General features: G+C 49.8%; 1 protein-coding gene across 4 annotated transcripts in view; it reads right to left on the bottom strand.

Annotated features, from left to right (window-relative positions):
- Nucleotides 1-21,721, bottom strand: part of ERI3 (ERI1 exoribonuclease family member 3) — a 165,458-nt gene that overhangs the window by 59,230 nt on the left and 84,507 nt on the right. For 3 of the 4 annotated variants that reach the window (XM_074221601.1, XM_074221602.1, XM_074221603.1), the window contains exon 6: nucleotides 21,643-21,715. In XM_074221601.1, the coding sequence (XP_074077702.1) occupies nucleotides 21,643-21,715 (73 nt within the window). Of the gene's footprint in view, nucleotides 1-1,225; nucleotides 19,353-21,642; nucleotides 21,716-21,721 lie in introns of those variants that run through there. The other variant, XM_074221604.1, reaches the window with a different exon arrangement.

Here is a 21,721-nt window from a genome sequence, read left to right as displayed (position 1 = left end):
CCTGACCAACAAAGAGGAATGATGGGCACTTGGAGAAGAAAGAACCACTTAGGGTTCATGGGCTCTGTGGCTTTGGATCCTGTAGATCTCCTGGTCTACTTTCTGACTTTCTAAACATGTATGATCCCACTGCTGTCTTCTGGATCTCCTCTTGTTTGATGGTCTTATGTCCGTATCATGCTCTCTTGCTATGGATGCTCTCATATGCTTCCCCTTGGTGATCTCATCAGGCTTCAAACTATCTCTGTGCTTAGGACATCCAGAGCTATACCCCAATCCCTAATTTCTCCTCAGAACTCTAGTCCTGTATCACTAACTGCCTGCTTGGACATCTCCATGTGGATGTCCCTTGGGGCATCTCCAATCACATGTCTGTTTTGTGAGAACTCACAATTTCCCCTTAAATTTGCCCTTGAGGCAGCTGGGTGGCAACGTGGATAGAATGCTGAGCCTAGAGTCAGGAAGCCTCCTCTTCCAGAGTTCAAATCTGGTCTCAGATATTAACTGCATGACCTTGGGCAAGTCATTTCACCCTGTTTGCCTCAGTTTCCTCATATGTTGATCTCCAATTTATCCTCTCTTAAAGATTGATAAAAAAATTGCTGTCTCCCCCATGAGATCATAGACTGAAGTCTTTTATCTTTTTTTGGTGGGTTGTCTTTGCTGACTAACTGGAGAGGTAGGATACTCGCATTTACAAAACCACTCTTCACTCATCTCCTCCAGAAAGTCCTGCCCTTATTCCTCTCTCTGAGCTTCTACCAGTGGGCTGCTAGACCCCGTACGTCAGCCTAACTGTACTCTATGGCAGCAGGCCCAGGGCTAGCTGAGGCCTTTTCCTTCTCTCACCTCAGCTTCGTCCAGTGCCTTCATGGATCACAAGGAGACCCCAAGAGAGACCTGAAACTGAATCTGTCCTGACGATACCACAGAACTACAAGACGGAGAGCTGAAAGGGACCAGAGCAGCCTCTGGATCATTCCAGATCTCAAGGGCATCCAGCCTTGCTTGAAGAACTCCCAGGGAGGGGAGCTCACCACCTCTTGAGGCTGCTCTTCTCACTATGGGCTGGCTGTTCTCATCAGTAAAAAAAGATTATCCTGATATTAGATCTGCCCCTTCTGCATATGAAAACCCTTTCAATCTCTCTAAATTGCCATCAGGCCACCCCCCACCCCTGCCCCAACTCTTCTGATCTATGGGCCAAAACCCCCAATACCTTCTTCAGACAGCACCTGAAGGCCCTTGACCACCCCAGCTGCCCTGTTATGAACTCCCTCCAGCTTCTCTTCATCTTTCTCAAATTCAGCACCTAGAACTGAACATCACGAGGGATCTCTTAGGATCAAAGATCAGGAACCTGAAGATATTCTTAAAGAATCAAAGAAGGGCAGCTAGGTGGCACAGTAGATAAAGCACCGCCCCTGGAGTCAGGAGTACCTGGGTTCAAATCCAGTCTCAGACACTTAATAATTATCTAGCTGTGTGGCCTTGGGCAAGTCACTTATAATCCCATTGCCTTGCAAAAAACAAATAAAAAAAGAATCAAAGAACAGGATCCAGCTCTCTCCCAACTCCCTTCATCTCTAAAGTGAAAAACCTGATGCTCAGAGACAATGAGCATTACCAAGGGAAGCTGGCTAGGTCCAGATGGGGACTCACCAGGGCAGAGAATGGGAGAGCGGCCTCCTTGTCCCAGGATGCTCTGCCTCTCATCCCATGACAGACTCATAGTGAGATGAGGTCCTCTGGAATTCCCATATTTTTTCTTTCTTTTCTTTTTTTTTTGTAAGCCAATGGGATTAAGTGACTTGCCCAAGGTCACAAAGCTAGTAAATATCAAGCATCTCAGGCCACATTTGAACTCGGGGCTTCCTGACTCCAAGGCAGGTACTTGTACTCTATCCACTGTGCCACTTAGTTGCACCCCCCCCCCAAATATCTTTTTCAGACCATACAAAAGGCAAATGGAATCTCACAATGCTTAGTTCTAAGCTGTGTAAATCTATTTTCAAAAGCCCAGATAAAAGCACAAGACACATCCCTATCAAGCCTCAGGTACACCGAGCTAGGAGGTTAAATGTACTAGATTACGGTCAGGACTCAAAAAAGACTTTGGCAGGCTAGAAAACTGAGCCAGGCAGGAGAGGAGAGTTCACATGGTCCAATGTAGATTCTTATTCTTGGGCTAAAATCATCCTTGCACAGATGGGGGAGGTGCAGTAGGTCAGAAGTCTGTCCAACAGTGGACCTCAGGTGGGCTACCTCATGGTGCATATGCAGAGACCCCTTGGCCTCTTCTGGAGATATGGGAAGGACCTGGCCCATTGAAATGACAAAACAGTCCCCTTCCTGGTCCCTTGGTGGTGGTGGCAAGGAAGGATGTATGGATCAGACCAATCACTGTGTAGGAAGATGTACCCACTCAGTGAACTTTATTTTTATTTCATTTTTTTTAGTTTTTGTAAAGCAGTGGGGTTAAGTGACTTGCCCAAGGTCACACAGGTAGGTAATTATTAAGTATCTGAGGATGGATTTGAACTCAGGTCCTCTTGACTCCAGGGCCAGTACTGAATCTACTGGGCCACCTAGTTGCCCCCACTCAGGGACTTTAAAGAAGTGTGAGGTGTGTGAATCTCTCTCTCTCTCTCTCTCTCTCTCTCTCTCTCTCTCTCTCTCTCTCTCTCTCTGTGTGTCTGTGTGTGTGTGTGTGTGTTACTCCTGAGCACAAGTGACCTAAGAGTGATACTGGGAGGCAAGCTCTCCAAGTTTGAGGGGTCGGTATTTCTGGGTCTTAAGGCAGAGCTCATTGTCAACAGCAGAAAATTTCTGCAACTAAGCCCTTTTTGAAGAAGATGAGCATGAAAAGATGATGAGCACAAGTGATGACCAGATGGAAGAACACATGGACCCTGAGGGAGCTGTTTGGACGTACAGAGACGCCTAGCTACAGCTCTGCTAAATGTTCTGTATTTTAATATTTTAAGTATCAGGAAGAGGAAAAAAAAGGAATTTTAGATCACCATTCCATATTTATGTCTTTTATCATAAGTTCACTGAATTTGAACATCAAGACCAACTCCTTCATCAGCCCGTCTTGCCCAATGTCACACCGCTATGAAGGGTCAGAGGGAAGGTATAAAGACAGCTCCTGATTCCAGATCCAACATTCTACTTGTAATGCCTGGTCAGTTCACATCTAGAGTCTTGAGTTCAGTTCTGTTCATTGTAGGAAAGGCAAACATGAGAGAGAACAGAGGTGGTCATTTAAGCCGAGCATGTCAAAGCCACAGGAGCATAGGTCTAGAGCTGCAGGGAGTCTCATCCAACACTGTCGTTTAACAGAGGAGAAACTGAGACAGGCAGCAGTGAAGAGACTTTCTCACTGACACATGGCTGGTAAGGGCCTGGGGCTGAATTTAAACTCAGGTCTTCCTGAACCCGGAAATACTGCCACTCTGTTCAGCTGCTTCTTACCCCTATCATCAGTTCCAATTTTCTGCTTTACCACAATCTCTAAAGAAGATGAAGGCCAACCACTCTGCTTGTAACCTTGATCCTGTCTCTCTTCCAGCTGGTTGCCCCTGGAAACGCTAATCTTCAATCTGTCCCTGGCCACCTTCTCCATTCCTTATAAACATGTTCACATTTCCCCAGCCTTAAAAACCTTAGATAGACCCTACCAAAAACTCAATCTCCTATTTTGTATCTCTCCCCTTTCAAAGAGAATTCTTTAAAAAGCAGTTCAGAAGTGGTACCCCTACTTCTCTGCTCATTCGCTCCTTTAGAGTCCCCCGCCTCCACCTTCCTCATTTCATAGATACACCAATGATCTCTGACCACATATGACGGCCTTTCTCAGTTCTCACCATGTGATGCTATGGCCCACCCCTCTGGGTTCTCCTTTCCAGCCCAGTTTTCAGTACCCTGCTCTCTCCTGATTCTCCTCCTACCTATCTGCATCTTCTCAGGCTCCTTTGTTGGATCATCATCCAGGTCGCATGTCTTAATGGGGCCCGTCCCCCACGGTTTTCACTGAAGGGAAATCTCTCCTCCCATCCAACCCACGTGAACATTTAGCAGCTCCCCCCACTCACATCTCCCCATATCTTCTGTCTTTGGAGGTCAAAGAGAATGGGCTTAATCCCTCCTTCACATGACCATTTTTCGGGACTACAGAGATCAATTCCCAGAATCCCGAGTTGGAGTCACAGAGGCACCGTGGCCAACAGATACTTGACAGGTTTCCCCTTTCCACCTCATCAGACTCTTGACTGTTGACTGCTGGGAGCGTGTCAACTAGATTTCTGGGATTCGGACCCTTAGCCAGAGACCCTACATCTGCTCAGATGCCCAGAGAAGACCCTCAGTAGCCCATAGAAAAAGGCTGGAAGTTGACTGAGTCAACTCTGCCAGCCAATCTGAGAATAGGCCCAAGAGGACATTGACTTCCCAACTGCCCTGAGTGATAGGAGAGAGGCGGGTCCCCAAGGCCCTGGTCCCTGTGACAAGACCGAGAAGTTGCGAGTTTGGTCATAACGTGTAAAAAACCCCTGAAAAGCCCCATCATTTAGTCTTGGGTGCCATCGCTCAGCAGAGCTAATAAATCTTGCATGAGCAGAGCGGATTCTAATTTTCTAATATGAAAAGGCATTTGGATTGAGAGAGAGAGGGGAAGATAAAAGTGATTGAATCTCCAATAGCCCAGGTTACTGACAAGAAACATCCTGATACGGACCCCCAAGAAGAATTGCTGTGGGCCCAGAGCCCCTCCGCCCTCCTTTTTCTGCATGATCCATCTCCGGCTCTTCTATTGACAGGACGTGGCTTTAAACACAGTTACACAAGTTATCATTTCTGCCTTTTGATCAATCTGAATTTTCAGGACAATTACCCTCTTAATCAATGATTGCTATCAGCAGCCCCGGCAGGGACGGATTCCGCAGCGAGGTAATCATGCCGCCAGGCCCGGACGGCGCGTGCATAGGCAATGAGGCTCTGGGAAGGGGCTCCCCTCCTCGCTGCCCCCGCATCCTGGGGACCTGCTGCCAGCTGGGCTGGAGTGTGAAGGCCACTTCAAGGAGCCCCATGCCCAGACCTGCAAGGAGCTGTGGGGAGGACAGGGCAGCTGGCTAGCTAGGCTGGGTCTCCAGGTCTGGGCCTGGAGTCCAGCAACCCTTCCAGACCCACCTGATTAGGGAGCAGGCCAATTAAGGCTACAGATTTACTACCCACCAGCCTGATGCATCTCCACATTTCTTCCTGCCATCATTCGAAGCTCCTAATGAGCCTAATAAAGCCCGTTTCCAATTAGGGGCCCAAACTATTAGGGTGAATAAGTGCAGAGGATGCAGAAATATTGGTTTTGCTAACCTCTAAAATGTGCTTGGTTTGGGAAATTCTTTTTCTTCAAGAATCCCAGTTTTGGAGTGCCACCTCTGATGGCCTTTGGCATCTCCACTGATAACCACACTCGAGACAGCCTGGATTGCCTGGTTGGATCCAGAGACCCCCTTCTCTATCTCAGAATTCCAGGAGTACTCCTTGAAGAAATGGGTCCAGCTGCAAGGATACACCCCCTAAATACACATACCATGGGGATCCCAACAAAGATTATGTTTTACCCTTAACTTTTAGCTACCACTGCTGTTGGCCCTACCTCATGTCCAACCATGGGCAGATCACAGGCAGGAGGGTAGACATGTCTGCACCCTGTTCTCCTGTACCTCTGCTCTCCCAACCAAGATCCTCTTCCCACATAAAATTCAGCTGCCACCCATTCCCCACAACACCCTGACTCCCTCCCAATGAGGCAAACCCTTTCTGGGGCTACATTAGCCCAGATAATGTAGCAGACAACCCTAATTCTGCCCTGCCCAGAGGGGAAAGGCATTCATTACTTCATGTCCTAGCAGCCCCTAGGGAGTGGGAGGGTTCTGTTTAGCAGTCCAGCTGTGTACACTGAACATATAGGATCCCCAAACAGACGGCGCCCCTTAGAACTATGGTTCTGAACCTCTCCTCTACCCTATCCCCATTCCCAATCTCCTTTGCAAGCCAAGGCTGGGGCAGGGATTTTGAAGGAGATCCAACTTTCTTGTACAAGACCCAGATAGAGCCAACCCACCCAGTCAGGGACTATGCCCGTGATCTATTATTCTCTCTCCCTCCAGACTCCTTTCCCCCCTCACCTCCCAAAGGAGCCCCAGGATTCTGCCACCTTGGGTCTGTGGTTGGGTGGAATCTGAAGGAGAGACAAAGCTGAAGCGGACAGTCACTGTGAGGCCACTGGCCTAATAGACACAGATTGGGCCTGGAAGGGCCCAGCCCTGGCATTGATTAATCAATGACTGGACGTGCCCCTGAAACACTCAGCAATCACACCAGATGAACACATTTCTCTTGGGGTTTGGGGCAGCCATGACAAACACAGAGAGCCCACCAAGCCTCTGCAGGGAGCCTAGAGCTGCTCTGGTAGACAGGACAGAGGGAAGAGCCAGGGTCCCCAGAATGCACCAGAACCTCTGGCCATCAATAGGCACTCCACAACGGAACCGGATGTGACAGGAGGCAAGAGTTGGAGCCTTCTCCAAGGCTCTGGTGCCATGGCCTTCAGGGAGCAGTAGTTAAAGAGAGGTCCCCGAGCTGGACCCTGGCAGAGGCTGGCATTGTAGCCCATGTGAGGCGACCCTAGAGGAAGCATTCCAGTGGATCTTCCAGGCTCAGGAGAGTCAAGGCCCTTGGTCATTGCCTAGGGTGACCCTTCCAGGTGCCCACCCTCCAGCCTGGCCTCGCCCACCCCATACATCCCACAGGGCTCTCAGAGGCCAGGCTTGTCTCTTTCCTTTAGAGCTATAAAAATAAGATAAAATACCAGCCTACACTATACACAGGAGGAATTCTTTAGACAGATAATGGGCATTTTATATCCTTTTATGACACTCCCCATCGGCAGCTGGCGTAATTACACTACAATGAAGGCATAATATGCACGTTGCATAACGAAGTCACACCAGGCCCCCTCTTCCCCCACCTGCACAGATCTGGGGCCGCCTGCAGTCATTAGGCAAAGCAAACACCAGCCCCAAGGGGCCTGTGCCAGGCCCCCGGCTCTGCTCACAGCAGACATTCAAGGCCTGCCAAGAGGGATGCCCCTTGGTAGAGGCCAGGGGCTAAGACCATTGCTCTGGTCAGCCCCCCATTCTGGGCACCTAACCCTGGCTGGGAGGGTCATGTCACCTCTCTGATGCCTGCCAGGTCAACAGGCTCTGGAGGGCTCTGGCCATTCTCTGCTGTGGCCACAGGGAGGAAAAGCTTGGGCTGCTGATGGAAAGCCAACATCATCCACCGCCAGACCTAAGTACCCTGTAAATCTGGACTCAGTATGAAACCTAAATAAAGGATGACAAATTCTAACAATCTTTTCTTTGTTTTTAAGAGAGAATACATTCACTTCTGGGAAAACAAACCCACCGATCTCTTCTCTCTGCTGTTTCAAACACCTTCATCTTAACCCCTCAGAGTCTGGAGGCTGTGAGGGGCCATCCATGCCACCCAGTCAAGCTACCACTCTACCAAGCTCTGCCACTAAGCCCTGGGTACTATGGCCTTGCCCAAGTCCCTCTGTCATCTGGGCCTCAGACCAGTTGATGCAGAAGACCTCGGACCAGGTCTTCTGCAGAGAGCAGTGTGGGTGCAGGTGCCGGGCCTGAGGCTGGCAGGGCAGCAAAGCTAAGCCACCTGGCAGAGCGGTATACAAAGTCTGGCCCCCCTCCCCGGGGGCCTCTCCAGGGACCAGCCTGTCAGGTCCAGAAACGTGAGGGAACAGAAACTGGAGGCCCATCAGCCAGTTAATGAACAGGGAAGCTGAGCAGAGGCCCTTTCTCCAACTCATTCTGCAAGATTCCAATTAGTCTGAAGGGGGCAAAGGGCGGCCTTCTCAGGGCCCCTCTCTGGGCTCCCCCCGCACTAATGAAGCCCAATGCCAGCTTTCCATGGACAGTACCCCACACTGCCAGAAAGCAGGAAACCACTGTCCCCCCCCCACTCCAGACAGGCTGGGGAGCTCAGGAGGGTCTCCCAGGAAGAAAGGGAGCATTTATTAGTGTCTACTGGGTGGCAGGCCCCTCGTAACAACCCAGTCACGGAGCTGCTGTTACTATCCCTGTTGAAAAATGGAGGAAACTGAGGCAGACAGCGAGGGAGCCACTCACCAGGGGCCCATAGCTAGGAAGTGTCTAAGGTCCCATTTGGATTGTGGGGTCCCCCAGTGGCACACATGGTGGTGCTGACAGAGGTCACCCAGGAGGAAGAAGATGGGCATTATGTGTGGGGAGCAATAAGAACAGTTGGAAGGTACGGTGAGTGAGAGAGACATGGGACAAGGGTCTGGAAAGACAGAGCCAGATGGTGAAGGGCCTGAGATGCCCAAAGGAAGCATTGTTAGTTTGGTTTTAGAGGCAATGGGGAACCCTGAAGCTTCATAGAGAGGGAGTGAAGTAGTCGGACCTGCGTGTTAAGAAGACAGACTTGGCAGCTGAGCGCAGGACAACCACTGCCAGAGCCCGGAGGCGATGTGCCTCGTGAGGTGGGATGGACGAGATATCGCAAAGGAACAAGCAACAGCTTTGGAACCGATTGGACAATGGGCTGAGAGCGAGCCATCAAAGACAACACACCAAGGCTGCTGGCCAGGGAGGCTGGGAGGCTGGCTGTGCACTGGTCTCCCAGCTGGCCGGGCTGTCCCCCACACCAACAGTGCTCTTCCTCCTCAGCTCCCCTTCCTGGATCCCTGGAGATCCCCACCAGAAGTCCAGTCCTCCCCAGTCTTGGTGCCTTCTCCCTGAGACCCTCATCTTTTATTCTACAAAGAGTCTGAAGGTTATCTCCCCCATTAGGCTGGCAACCACTTGTGTTTTGCTTTTCTTGGCATTCCCAGAGCTAGACACACAACTAAATAAATGCTTGTTAATTTGACTTGAGCCCCCCACCCCCACCCCGAAGGGCTTGGAGGCCATGATTGCCCAGCCGGTCATCCAAGGAGAGGCAGATACTAATATGAAAAGCCACTAAGTTTGAGGTCTGGCCCTGGAGGATGGGGGAGTCAGCACTGGACTGTCTGAGGTCCAGTGGCCTCATCTGTAAAATGGGGATGACAGCTATCCCATAGAACACTAGAGGAGAGTGAGTCCTGACTGCCCAGAGGCCCAGAGAATGGAGGCAGCTGAGGACCGGCCTCTGGGCAGCCAGGACAGCAGCTGGGCATCTCTAGGTCCGGGGGGGGGGGGTGAGCCTCCCATACGGTTGGACCCCCTTTCTTTTCTACCTCCTCCCTCTTAAGGCTGCAGCAGCATGGAGGCCAGAGAAGGATGGAAATTCACATTCACCAGTCATCTTTGGATGTGCCCAGCCCTACCTGGTCCCCTGTCAGCTTGCCTACCCCACCCCATAGCCCAGCAGGGAGAAGGCCATCATGCCCAGACCATTGCAGTTATGGCACCTGGCTTCTAGAGGGTCTGCCTTTGTCTTGATTCCCCCCAGAACTCTTGACCTGGCTTAGGTGGCACTTAGAGGGTCCAAATAATCTCTTTTAGGAAAGAATCAAGGGCTCTGGGGAACCTCAAAAAGAGTTGATCTCTGGGAGATGGGGGGATAGTGTCAGAACCCACACATTTGAAGGTTCAGGCAGCCCATTAGAGCCTATAAAGCTACAGGTCTCCCATTGAGTGCTGTAGGGCTCCACTTTTGGCAGTCTCCCTAATAACTTTGATCAGGGGTCTAGAAAAGAACCCCAGGCCTGAGGACAGGAAGATTCAAGTTCAAATCCAATCTCAGAAACTTAGTTATTATGTGTGACCCTGGGCAAGTCACATAACCCTATCTGCTTCAGTTTCCTCATCTGTAAAATCAACTGGAGAAGGAAACAGCAAACTACTCCTTCTCTTTGCCAAGAAAACCCCAAATGGGGTCATGAAAAGTTGGTCATGATGAAATGACTGAACAAGCAAGGAGTCCAAGCATGTGAGTTTGTCACAAGCTCTATGTGACCATGGGTCCATTCAACTTTCTGGATCATTTATAAAATGGAAAGCTTGGATCAGATGACCCCAAGATCCCCTCCAGAGTTCAATGGCCATAAACATAGATATCTTGGGCTTCAGGGGCAGCGGGTCTTCTGGGGCTATTCTCCTGCGGCACAGCATGTGGGGTCAGGGAGATGGCAACACAGAGGTCATAGGGGAGGAAGCAGGAGGTCAGGAAGCCTGGAGGCTCTGCTGGACAAGGACAGCCAAAGTCTATAGAAGATGGCATGGCAGGGCACATGCCTACTGTTAAGCATTCCAAGGGAGGGCATGGTGAAGAGGGACTTGATTCATTCCACTCTTCCATGCGTGGAGCATCCCTCCCTAGGGCTCACCCAACCTCAACTGGATGCCTCTGGGGGCCCCTCACCATCTCTCAATCTAGAAGGGACCAAGGGATTTCAGAGGCCATCCAGTTCAGGAAATTGTGGTTTGGAGAGGTTAAATGTCTGGCCCAGGGTCATCCAGATAGCAAGTATCAGAAGAGATTCTGAATCTCAGGTCATACTGTCTCTAACCTAGCCCACTGAAGGACAATTTGAGAGACCTGCAAGTCCCTATGTTGAATAATCTGACTTCTTCAATCCCTCTTAATTCTAGTGCCTTCTCTTGTAATTATTTCCAATTTACCCTGTATAAAGCTTGTCTGCATATGTCTCTAAATGTATGTATCATCTCTTCCATTAGAATTTAAACTCATGTAGAGATTATTTCAGTTTGGCTAGTTCATGGTGTATGGGAAGAGGAATAACATCCAACTAGACTGGAAAGTTAGCCTGGGGTTGGGGCATGAAGGGCCTTGAATGCTAAAGAGAGAACTATCTTCCATCTCAGGGTCCGGTGGAATCCACAGGGTATGACTGAGAAGGGGAATGACAAGATTAAGTTGCCTATTTGTTCAGTGAGTGATTAAATGGGAATGACTCAGAGAGAAGTCCAAAGCTGTTCAGAACTACTGTACACTTTTCCAAATGCAACCCAATCCACTTTCTTCCTCCTGTCCAGTTTTGGGCTGCCAACCCAGCTTGCACCTTTCCCCTCAGGGTCAGACTCCTTTGAGTGACCACAAGCCAATTCCAGGGGGTTTCCTGCAAGCATAACACTATCTCACACCAATTTAAGTCTTAACAGCTCAATTGCCTTTACACAGTGGTCTAAAAAACAATGGGTGGGTGTTTCAGCAGCCTAATCCTCTGCTCCAGTCTACCCTTCTACCCCCCATCCTGACCCCAAGCTCAGCCCTTCTCCCCACTACGCCACCATGGCTGCTCCAAGGTGCTCCATTCTAGCCCATAAACCAGGATTACTTTGAAGAGCAAAAAGGGGAGCAGAGAGACAGGAATTCTCCAACTTCCTAAGCATAGCATAGGTGCTACACCTGCCAGAGGTTTCTGCATGGACTTTCTGGGGACAGGTTGTGCCCCCAGAGTAGAATGGTAGCCAGGACAACAGTGCTGACTGTTGTCTCTGAATCCCTAGCACCTAATAGTTGCTGACCTGAATTAAATTCATACAATCTAAACTCCAAGTCAACTGGCCCCCATGCTGCAGTCCCTAGACTGATATTCCATCTCCTACCTCCAAGCCGGCATCTGGAGCATACAACCCATTTTTCTTTGAGGCTGTCAAGCAGACTGGAGGATCACTGGAGAAACTGGTATGGTTTTGAAGTGATCCTCTTTGAGGATTGGACCAGATGAATGCTGAGGCTCCTTCCTACTCTTCTCTCTTACAATCCCTTGCTTCCATACCACATCCTATGAGAAGGCTGTCCTAATCCCCCTGGCTGTTCATGATGTCCTTCCTTGAATGATCATTTGTCTGTTAGCATGCTCTCCAGAACAGAAGAATGTAAGCGCCCCGAGAAAAGAGACTATTTGCCGTTTTGACTTTTGTCCACAGTATCTAGCAAAGTACAGGACACAGATAGGTGCTTAACAAAACCATGCTAGATTGGTTTCTGCCACATGCACCAGCTCGACAGTAGTAGAAGGGGGCCTCAGGGGACTGAGTTATCATGGCAAAGACTCCATCAGCTGGTGATGGCTTCATCATCCTCTCCAGATGAAGACAGATCAATGTTCAGATAGCATGTACAGGCTGTTTGTAAGAGATGTCCTTGAACCCTTTTCAGCATGATAGGACCAGACAGGGATGCACCACGCTGGTATAGCCTTGAAAAACCCAAGGTCACCTTGATGCTAAAGTAAAAACATATGAGTACAGGGATTTGAGGATAAAGTTAGAAATAATACCTGCTCTTAAGGAGTGGGAGACACAGTAAAGAAATGTGTATACAAATAGCTCTGGGGCAGCTAGGTGGCACAGTAGGGGCTGCTTGGTGGAACAAGGGATAGAGCAATGGGCCTGCAGTCAGGGCCATTCCGGCCTCAGACACTTAATAATCACCTGGCTGTGTGGCCTTGGGCAAGCCACTTAACCCCATTGCCTTGCAAAAGCCTAAAAAAACAAACAAAAAAACCCAAATAGCTCTAATATAAATTAGTATGTAGTAGTGTGTAGCCCCTTCCTCTTCTAACTCTCACTTGAACACTTTAAGGAACACCTAGATTTCTTATCCCCTCAGGACTGCAGGGGTCTTCTAAGGGGTGAAATTTCTAATTCTTCTGATCCTGAGCCCCCACTTGTATGTTCCCTACTAATCATCAGCCAGAATTAATGAGCTTTAGGAAAGATATTTACTAAATAGATATAACAAAGACATTTGATATAGAAACAATCCCCAAACCAGAGGCCTACTCTCTTACTGCCCACACAAGATTCATTGAGAAAAACTGAGCTCTAATGAATACATGTGGTTGAAATGATTCGGTTACTGGAAGTGAAGGAAGGAAGGAGAACCTATCATGGAAGGCTCCTGTATTTCCCTGAGGTGGAGGTCTTCCATGGGCTCTGAGGGTTAATGAACTTGTGGAACCCTGAAGCTGTCCTTTCTTATGTGTCTAGATTGTCCTCAATGTCTCTGAGGTCCATACACTTCTGGCTCCAGGGGCTACTCCTCATTTTAGATCTCATGACCTTTCAAAGTTCCCAAGGTTAATGGAAGAAAAGGGAAAACTTGATTCTCTCTCATGTGGGTAATTTCTTCTTAGGACTTCCTTACCACTGGATTCATCCATTATCATTCAATCTATGATTCCAAACTGGCTTCATTGTGCATAAGCCCAGAGGTGAGTCTAATTCTTTTAGCCAACACCCAAATCAGTTTTTCTTGTTACATTTCTAGCCAATGTTTCAAAGCACTTCATTCTTCCTAAAATAATTTGAGACTTCTAGCACCTAGATTGAATCTAAGCCTTCTATAGTTTCACTAATTGGGGTGGGATAGTACAGAGACATTGTCCAGGGTGGATAAAATGATGACAATGACTCTGGAGGGAAGGCAAAGTTACACTGCTCTCATTTTGCTTTTGTTTTCTCAATTCTACCCCAACTTTGAAATCATGAAGCCAGATTAAATCAGATTAAATCAACTTGGGGCAGTGTTCATGGATAAGTGTCCATGCTAGTCCCCTAGGGTCCCACTCCTCATCCATCCTCCCATATGTATTTCCTCTTCCATCAGAACACATGCTCCTTAAGGGTAGGGGAGACCTGGGCTTTGGTTTTTGTAAGCCTAATGCTTAGACAGTGATTGGCACTGAGGAAATACTTTTTTTTCCAGTCATTCATTCATTTTTTTGGACTGGGAAAAAAAACCAGAACAAAATGGCTACATACATAACCTAATGAGCTGGAAGTGTCTCCAAGACAAAGAGAAGCCTATTTGGACAATGTGCACAGTGAACTACAGATTCTAATACAAGGAGGCAAATTTGATACCATAGCTGTTCCTAAGTCCTGGTGAGAAAGAGAGGTAGAAAAGTACAGTCTATTAAGAAGATACAATGATATAAAGAAATCCAGAAAGCAGAGAAGAATGGGAGCAGAACTTTGGGTGACAAGCAATCTCATTAGTGGGGGTTGCAACAGGACTGCCTGGATAGAAAAGAAGGCAGATGAGAAATTCAGGAAACAGATCACAAGAGTGGCGTGATACAATAGCTACGTGTGTGTGTGTGTGTGTGTGTGTGTGTGTGTGTGTGTGTGTGTGTGTGTCAGAGGAGAGGGAGAGAGAAGGGGACTCAATTATCCAAATATCTTAATTCCAACCCCTCTTAAATTTACTATCTACTTTCCTTTATTGATTTCGTATTTCTCTTGTTTATACATATTTGCTTGCTGATGGTCTCCTCCTTAGATTGTGAGCTGCCTGAGGGCAGGGACAGTATTACGCCAGCACTTAGCATAGGGCCTACCATACAGCAGAGCACTGGACCCAAACTAGGACAGCCCAAAAGTACTCGACTTGGCTTCAAAAGGCAGAAGCATCAATCCATCAATCACCAAGCATTTATTAAGTGCCAGCTGTGTGCCAAGCCCTTGATCCTGGCCTTCCTCTCCTTGTATGCCAGCACTTCACACTATACAACCTCTTAATAGGTGCCCTGCCCCCATCCCAATATTCAGGATGTGAACTCCCCTCCACAAAGGAATGATTTCTGAGGTGCAAATTTGGGAATCTTCAGGGGCTGGACAGCCTTGGTCTAAGAACTGATGATAAAGGAAAGGACGCTTGGGATCATGTCCCATGAATTACACTTGGGGACCAGAACTGTCAAAGGCAGCAGGATGCCCTGGGAAGTCAGTCCAGGTTACAGAGAGTGTCCCAAGGAGGGAGAGTGGAAGGCAAGAGAGAATGAAGCCGGGGAGTTCATCCCATCCAGGAGACCGGAGCAGGAAGACGGCAAGATCGAAAGTCAGAGGGCTGGGGTGAGGCTGGGCAGGCTTTATCTGAGGGGCTCAAAAAGCTGACTTAGAGAAACTGGGCCCTTCCTTCATTTCAGGAAGGGAGCTTGATTATCATTGTGCCTATAAATCAGTGGACAAAGTTCACAGGATCCCAACTTTGCCCTGAAGGAGACAGAGCAATCACTTTTCTTGTGGCATCCTTTGTGAGAAGACATCCAGCCTCTGGTTGGAGACCTCTGATGATGGGGAGCTCACTACCCCCCCCCACCCCTGTCCCTGTCCCACTGTGGGTGATTCCTAGTTTGGATAAAGTTTCAGAAAAGGAGACTGAGAAGTGACCAGAGAGGTGATGCAGCATCGCAAAAGGAGAAGAGGGTGACGGACCATAGACCAGGCTATAGAGAGGGTCCAAAGGAGGAGGACGACTGACAAAAGGCCCCTGGAGTGGGGAGTGAAGAGCTCCTTGTAACTCTGAAGAGTTGTTTTGGTTGAAAAATGAAGCGTAGAGGCAGTCGCATGATGGCAAAGGAAGTGGAGATGCTTCTGCCCAGCCAAGGGCTGAGGAGGGTCCAAGATGGCACCACTTTTTTTTTTTTTGCAAGGCAAATGGGGTTAAGTGGCTTGCCCAAGGCCACACAGCTAGGTAATTATTAAGTGTCTGAGACTGGATTTGAACCCAGGCATTCCTGACTCCAGGGTCAGTGCTTTATCCACTACGCCACCTAGCCACCCCAACGGCACCACTTTCTTGGCAGTCACAGGATGCTGCTGATGAAGAGCAAGCTTGGATTCCCCTATGGTTCCCCAGATCTTTTTGGCTCTGCTACCATGTCTCCCTCATCTAGCACTGGGCACAGGATCTAGAAGCCTGAACTTAGAATCAAGAGGAGCTGGATTCAAATTCTGTCTCAGACAATAAACTGTATGACTCTGGGCAAGTCATAACCCAGGATGCAGTTTCCTCCTCTATAAAGCCCACCTCCCCATTTTGTCTAATATCTATGGAGAGCTTTGCTGACATTACCATGCTACAGAAATGGGAGCTCTTGCAGAGCTGATCTTTGGAACCCAAGTCTAAGACTTTCCACTGCTCCTGACTACAGAACCCATGGTGCTCTATCCCTTGTGCCACCCAGCTGCCCCAAGACTTCTCAATGTTTCTAAAATCCATCTCAATAGACTGGCCAAACACTGTAAGTGGCTATGACTGACCTGAGAGCTTGGTGTCTCTGCCCATCTCTGAGTCTGTGCACAAGGACTGGAAGCTAATATGACCAGACCCTGGTTCTGGGTGGGGCTAGGAGTTGGGGGGGGCACACTCACTATCCCAAATGCAGGAGTCAAAGGGTCTCTGGAAGGCTGATGAAAATGCCTCAGGAAAGGAAACTGGCTACATACCAACTTACCTGGGGCTCAGACTCCATGGTCACTGTCTGCTCCCTGAGGTCTGTTTTATTTGATAAGAGAGCAAAGCCCTTTAAGGCAGAACAAGGCCCCTCACCCAGGTAAGCAAGGACCAGGGAGGGAAATGCCACTCTGAGCTGGCCAGTGAAGACTATATACAGACAGAGTGGTAAAGGGCAAGGAAAAATCACCTGCTTGAGACTGATTCCCCCGGTTGCTGTGGGGATTGAGGGCCTATATACCCTAACAGAGAAGCAACAAGGGGGTTTCTGGGTCAGTCCTCTACAGAGGATTTATGAAGGTGGCACAACCATGATAAAATGGCACAGTGACATGTCTCTTTCACTGGAAAGAATGGGGCAGGGGACCCTGGGAATTTCCTGTACTGGGGTTCATGGAGTCTAGGACTTGAAGGGGCCTCAAAGTCACAAGTAGAATCTCCTCTCTGAGCCCCAGCAAGCTGTCATCCCTGGTCTGCCTGAAGGCCTCCCATGTGAGCCACTCCTTTGGGTTACCGGAGCTTTTCCCTGACCCAGACCCAGGTGGTATCTTGGCAGCCACCCCCACCAAGCAGAACCAGGCTTGGGTCTCTTCTGCATCTAGACTCAACGGCCACCCCGATTGGGCATTAACGTCAGATGCATCCTTCTAAAATGGTGGCTCCCAACAGGTGACCAGTCCCTTCAACCTTCATTGTATCACGACCCCAGGAAAAACCTTAAGTGGCTCCCATGACTCCAGGATCAAATACAACTGCTCAGCTGGGCATCTAAAATCCATCCTGATCTGTTCAACCTTTCCAGACTCATTTTAGGTACCTAATGCTTTAGTTAAACTCGCTGTTCCCCCAGAAGGCTCCCTGAAGTCTGAATGCCCTCCTCCTGCCTCTGAGAATACCGCCCTTGCCTCTGGAATCTCTCCCATGGTGGCCGTCAGGTTGTGCAGTGGGCACCTGATGGCACAGAAGGGGCTAGATGGGCAATGACCACTCTATGGGGGTATGGCCCCTCCCTGGCACCCGTGATCCAAGGGCTCCTCTCCTGGCCCTGATGGTAAGGTATTTCTGTCCCACAGATTATAACTCACTCTGGGCTATTATTCAGCTCCCCAGCCCTGGCCCTGCTGCATTCAGTCCAAACATAATATCCTTCATGCATATATTATCTGTCTCCCTATTATCTGGAATCATTTCGGAATTAAATTTCAGCCCTGCAATATTGGCTCCAAGAGCGGCTCGCTTTATGGGCTAGTCAAAGGTTAGAATACCAATCAAAATAACACTGCCGATGCAGCGAGACATTTTAATATTCCAAAACCCGGTAATTGTAAAAGGACATAATATTTTTTCCCTGATTACCCCAAAGGCAACACATGTTAACAAGGCGAGGGAAGGAGTGAAAGAGATTGCAGAGTTCAGACAGCTGTTCGACGACGACATATTTAAAGGAGAAGAACCGAGAAGGCTCCTGGCCAGGCTGGGCCGACCGTTCCCAGCTCTGCACAGGAGACAAAGCATCCAGGCTGAGCCTGGGTCACCGAGAGACCCGGCCTCCATTCCAGGCCCCTCTAGACTGGATGCTCACTGGACTCCTGGCAAGTCCTTGTCAAAAGGAGCTGCTCTCCTTATCCAGAGCCCCTGGGCAGAGGCCCAGGTCACATCGGGCTCCACGTCAGGACTGGTGCACCCCAGTGCCTGGGCAAGCCTCATCCTTGGTTGGTTGGCAGCATTGGGTGGGGCTGTCTTAAGGGGCCAAGGAGAGGGAGGTAAAGACCTCCTCTGGGCTGGGAATCAGAAGGCCTGGATTCAAGTTTTCCCCTCCTTGGTCTGTTTCTTCCTGTGTAAGATGAAGCAGCTGGGCCAGGTGCCCCTGGGGTCCCTAAGGTTCTAAGACCTAGAAACTCGGCTCCCCTTTCTCTGTGGGCCCGCTCCTCACTCAGGCTCACTGGGGGGCTTCCCTGGAAGGGCAGGGGAGTATTTTGAACTGGGGGGTCACCCAGGTAGGTATGGAGCCTCAGGGGTCACTGACCCTGGGGCCTTCCCCCTTGACACAATTGGTTTCAAAAGAAGATTTCTGTGCTAAGAGCGTCTGCTGCTCCCAGTTCTGGACCACCAGGTGGCGCCAGGAGCAGAGCACCAGCTTCAGCCTCAGGAAGGCCAGAGTTTGAATTCTACCACAGACACTTTGCTGGGCTGGAGGACTTGAGGCAAGTCCGTTCCCTGCCCTCTCAGTCTCAGCTTCTCCATCTCTAGAACCAGCACAACAGTAGCCGCGAGGACAGCTGGGGAGGGCTGGGCAGACCGCCTGTGAGAACTGTCTGTCTTGTTCTGAAGACTCGGGCAGGGTCTGAACCCTACTGAGTCTCTCCTCCCCACCCCCTAGGCCAGGGCTCCTTCACCAGAACAATGGGCAGCCCAGACCACTTGGACATCACAGCAGACTATCAGGGTGCCACTGGCCCAAGACCAGGCGAACATTCCTGGACCCCGGGTGGCAGTCACTAGGCTGGCCCGCCGTCATACCAGGGACTGGGGATTCACGATCACTCAGCCCTGTCACCAATGTCAGTAAGGCATGACCAGCTCTAGCATGGGGGGGGGGGGGGAGATGGAGAATCAGACATGAGCCCAGTGCATCCTCCCTAACGTGATCTTGGGGACTGCCAGCCCTAACCCTTTCTGCAGTCCGTCTGTCCTCTGCTCAGTCGGGGCCCAAACAGCCTCCCCACCACCCCCACCGCCTTCCAGGCCTTCTGATATGCCTAGGCCAGCAGTCTGCCTCCCATCCAGGCCAGGCCAGCTCCACCAAGGTTCCCCAAGCCCACGGCTGCTCCTCTGCGATGGAGATGGGAAAGGTGCCCACAAGTCTGTGGCTCCCTTCAAGTGTCCCAGGATCAGCAGTACCTTCTTAGTGTCCATGTCAGGTCACTCATGGCACCTCCCAGAGGAGAGGGGGCAGAGCCATGGAAAGGACAAGCTTCTGGTTTGGGGGCAAACAGGAGGGGAGTCCAGCCCCTGGGGTCAGAGAGTTCTCCAGGAAGTCTAAGGACAGACTCCTGGAAAGTGAAAGGCAGGACCTGTCTGGAGATGAAGCTGCTGCTGGGAGCATTGCTTCTGCCCCACCCCAGCATCTTGCCTTCTCACCAGCTGCCCACTGGCACTCACTGCCCCCATGTCCATTCACCTGAAAATGGAATGATCTTTCATGGTCAGTCACTGTGGCTCAGCGCCTGCTGGGCCTCCGGGTCACCCGTCTGTCGAGGCCCCAGATTGACTGACAGCCCATGATGCCTAGGCCCTCCCTCACAGAGGCAGCCAGCAAGAGGTCATCTAGCTTCCCTCCTCTGAGAGAGCAACTTGGGGCAAACTCCAGTCACCCCCCAGCCCTCACTAGAAGTGCCAGTGTTCTCAACACCCCAAGAGTCTCATAGGCTCTGAATCGTTCTGTAGGGCCTCAGCAGCAAGAGTCCTTCCCCGGCCACTCCAACCTCCCCACCCAGGCTGGTACAGCCCAACTGACCCTGCTGTTCCCCCCCACAGCTCCATTTCCCATCTCTGTGTCCACACTGTCCACTTCCCTCACCTTTTCCTCTTAGAACCTTTGGTCCCTTTTGTGTCTCAGCTTAGTGCCTCATTTTTTACCAGAGCTGGGTCCTGACCACAACACCCACCCTGTGTTTTATGTTGCATGTACCTCCCACAACAGAGCAGCTGGGCCAGGCTCTTAAGGGTCTCAATATCCCATGCTCAGGGCACAGCTTGCTGGTCACTCAAGTGATGGACTTCAAGGATCAGACTTTTCAGTGGGCAAAGAGTGTGTGTGTGTGTGTGCGCGCCTCATCCTCCAGGATCCAGAGTTGCCCAACCACTATATCTGCATCGTTTCCCCTCCTCAAAAATGCTGTAGTCTAGGCTTCAGTCAATACAGCCTCAGCACCTATCCAGGCCCCAGTCCACAACTACATAGCAAAGTCAACCAACTCCCATCTCCTCCCATCACCAACCAGACCATGTTCTAGCTGACTGGCAACCATGTGGTCCACCTCCTGACTGCTCTGTGACACTGGGCTCTGGCAGGTAGTCTTTTATCTCATCTGGGCCAGAACCAGACCTCCAGATCTCTCCCCCCAGCTCCAAGCTCTTCCCTGGCTCCCCTTTGTGTCGTCTTCCCCTAATCTGAGATCCCAAGGGCAGGAAAAAGGGAAAGAGAGGGCTGTGTTTGTATCATCAGTGCTTAGTTCTACCCATCCATCCATTCATCTATCTAGCCATCTACCTACTATCTATTTATCCTTCTGTATTTATCTCTCCATCTCTTCATCCATATATCTATCCATGAATCCATGAATCCATCCATCCACCTATCTACCTATCAATCTATCCATTCATTTATCTATCCTTCTGTATCTATCTCTTCAACTCTCTATCCATCTATCCAAATACCTACCTATTGTTCCATATCTCTCCATCTCTCTATCCATGAATCCAGCCAGACAGCCATCTCTCTATATCTATCTATATCTATATCTATCTCAACTCTCCATCCATCCATCCATTCTTCTATATCCATCTTTCCATCTCTCCATCCAGGCTCAAAGAGGATTCTATTTGTTCACTGCTTGGCAAACCTTAACACCCTTTGGGTATATGGGCCCAATTCAATTCTCTATCTAGCCTTGGATCTGGAGTCAAAGGAGTCTGGGTTCAATCACAGCTCTGCCCCTTGCTGACTCTGTCATTCTCCTGTGATGAGTCTCAGTTTCCTTATCTATATTTAAGGGGGTTGATCTCAAAATGCCCCTGGGCTCTCTAACCATATAACTCAGTCTCTCTCAAGGGCCTTCCTGCCCAATATGGCAGCATAGCAAAGAAATCTTATGCCCAAGTGGGCAAGGACCTCTCAGAGAACAGAGCTGAGCACACTGAGATGCTGCCTGGAGAGATCAAAATGAAGCTTAGAACCCTCCAGTCACCTTCCAGAAATATGTCTATACACCAAGCCCATGAAGATCACCCATCTGAGGAAAGTGTGGCTCTGAAATCCCTCAGTGCCCCAAAATGTGTGGTGAGTTCCTGTGGAGCCCCCCCCCCCAACAGAACCTGCTCCCTTCAGTCCAGATCCTTGGGGAACCCCATGGCTGCCAGGTCAGTTCCATCCCTCTCCCCACAAACAGCATTCAGGTGACCAACCAGAGTGAAGGGAGGAAGAAAAGAAAGCAAAGAGAGAAAGAAAAGTCAAAAAAAGCCAGGGAAGGGAGAAGGAAAGGCCTTTATAGGACCTAGAGGAACAGAGTTCATATTCACCATCACAGCCAAGGCCAGACACACATAAGGAAACACAGGTACCTTTTTCAGGTTGATCCACTGCTTGAAGTAATCAGCCACTGGTAACCCCAGGTACTGGCACTGCCCAGGCAGCCTGAAA

This window comes from Macrotis lagotis, chromosome 2 (genome assembly GCF_037893015.1).
Source record: "Macrotis lagotis isolate mMagLag1 chromosome 2, bilby.v1.9.chrom.fasta, whole genome shotgun sequence".
NCBI lineage: Eukaryota > Metazoa > Chordata > Mammalia > Peramelemorphia > Peramelidae > Macrotis > Macrotis lagotis.
Note: the sequence above shows the minus strand (reverse complement) of the source record. Positions and strands in the feature narration are given on the sequence as shown.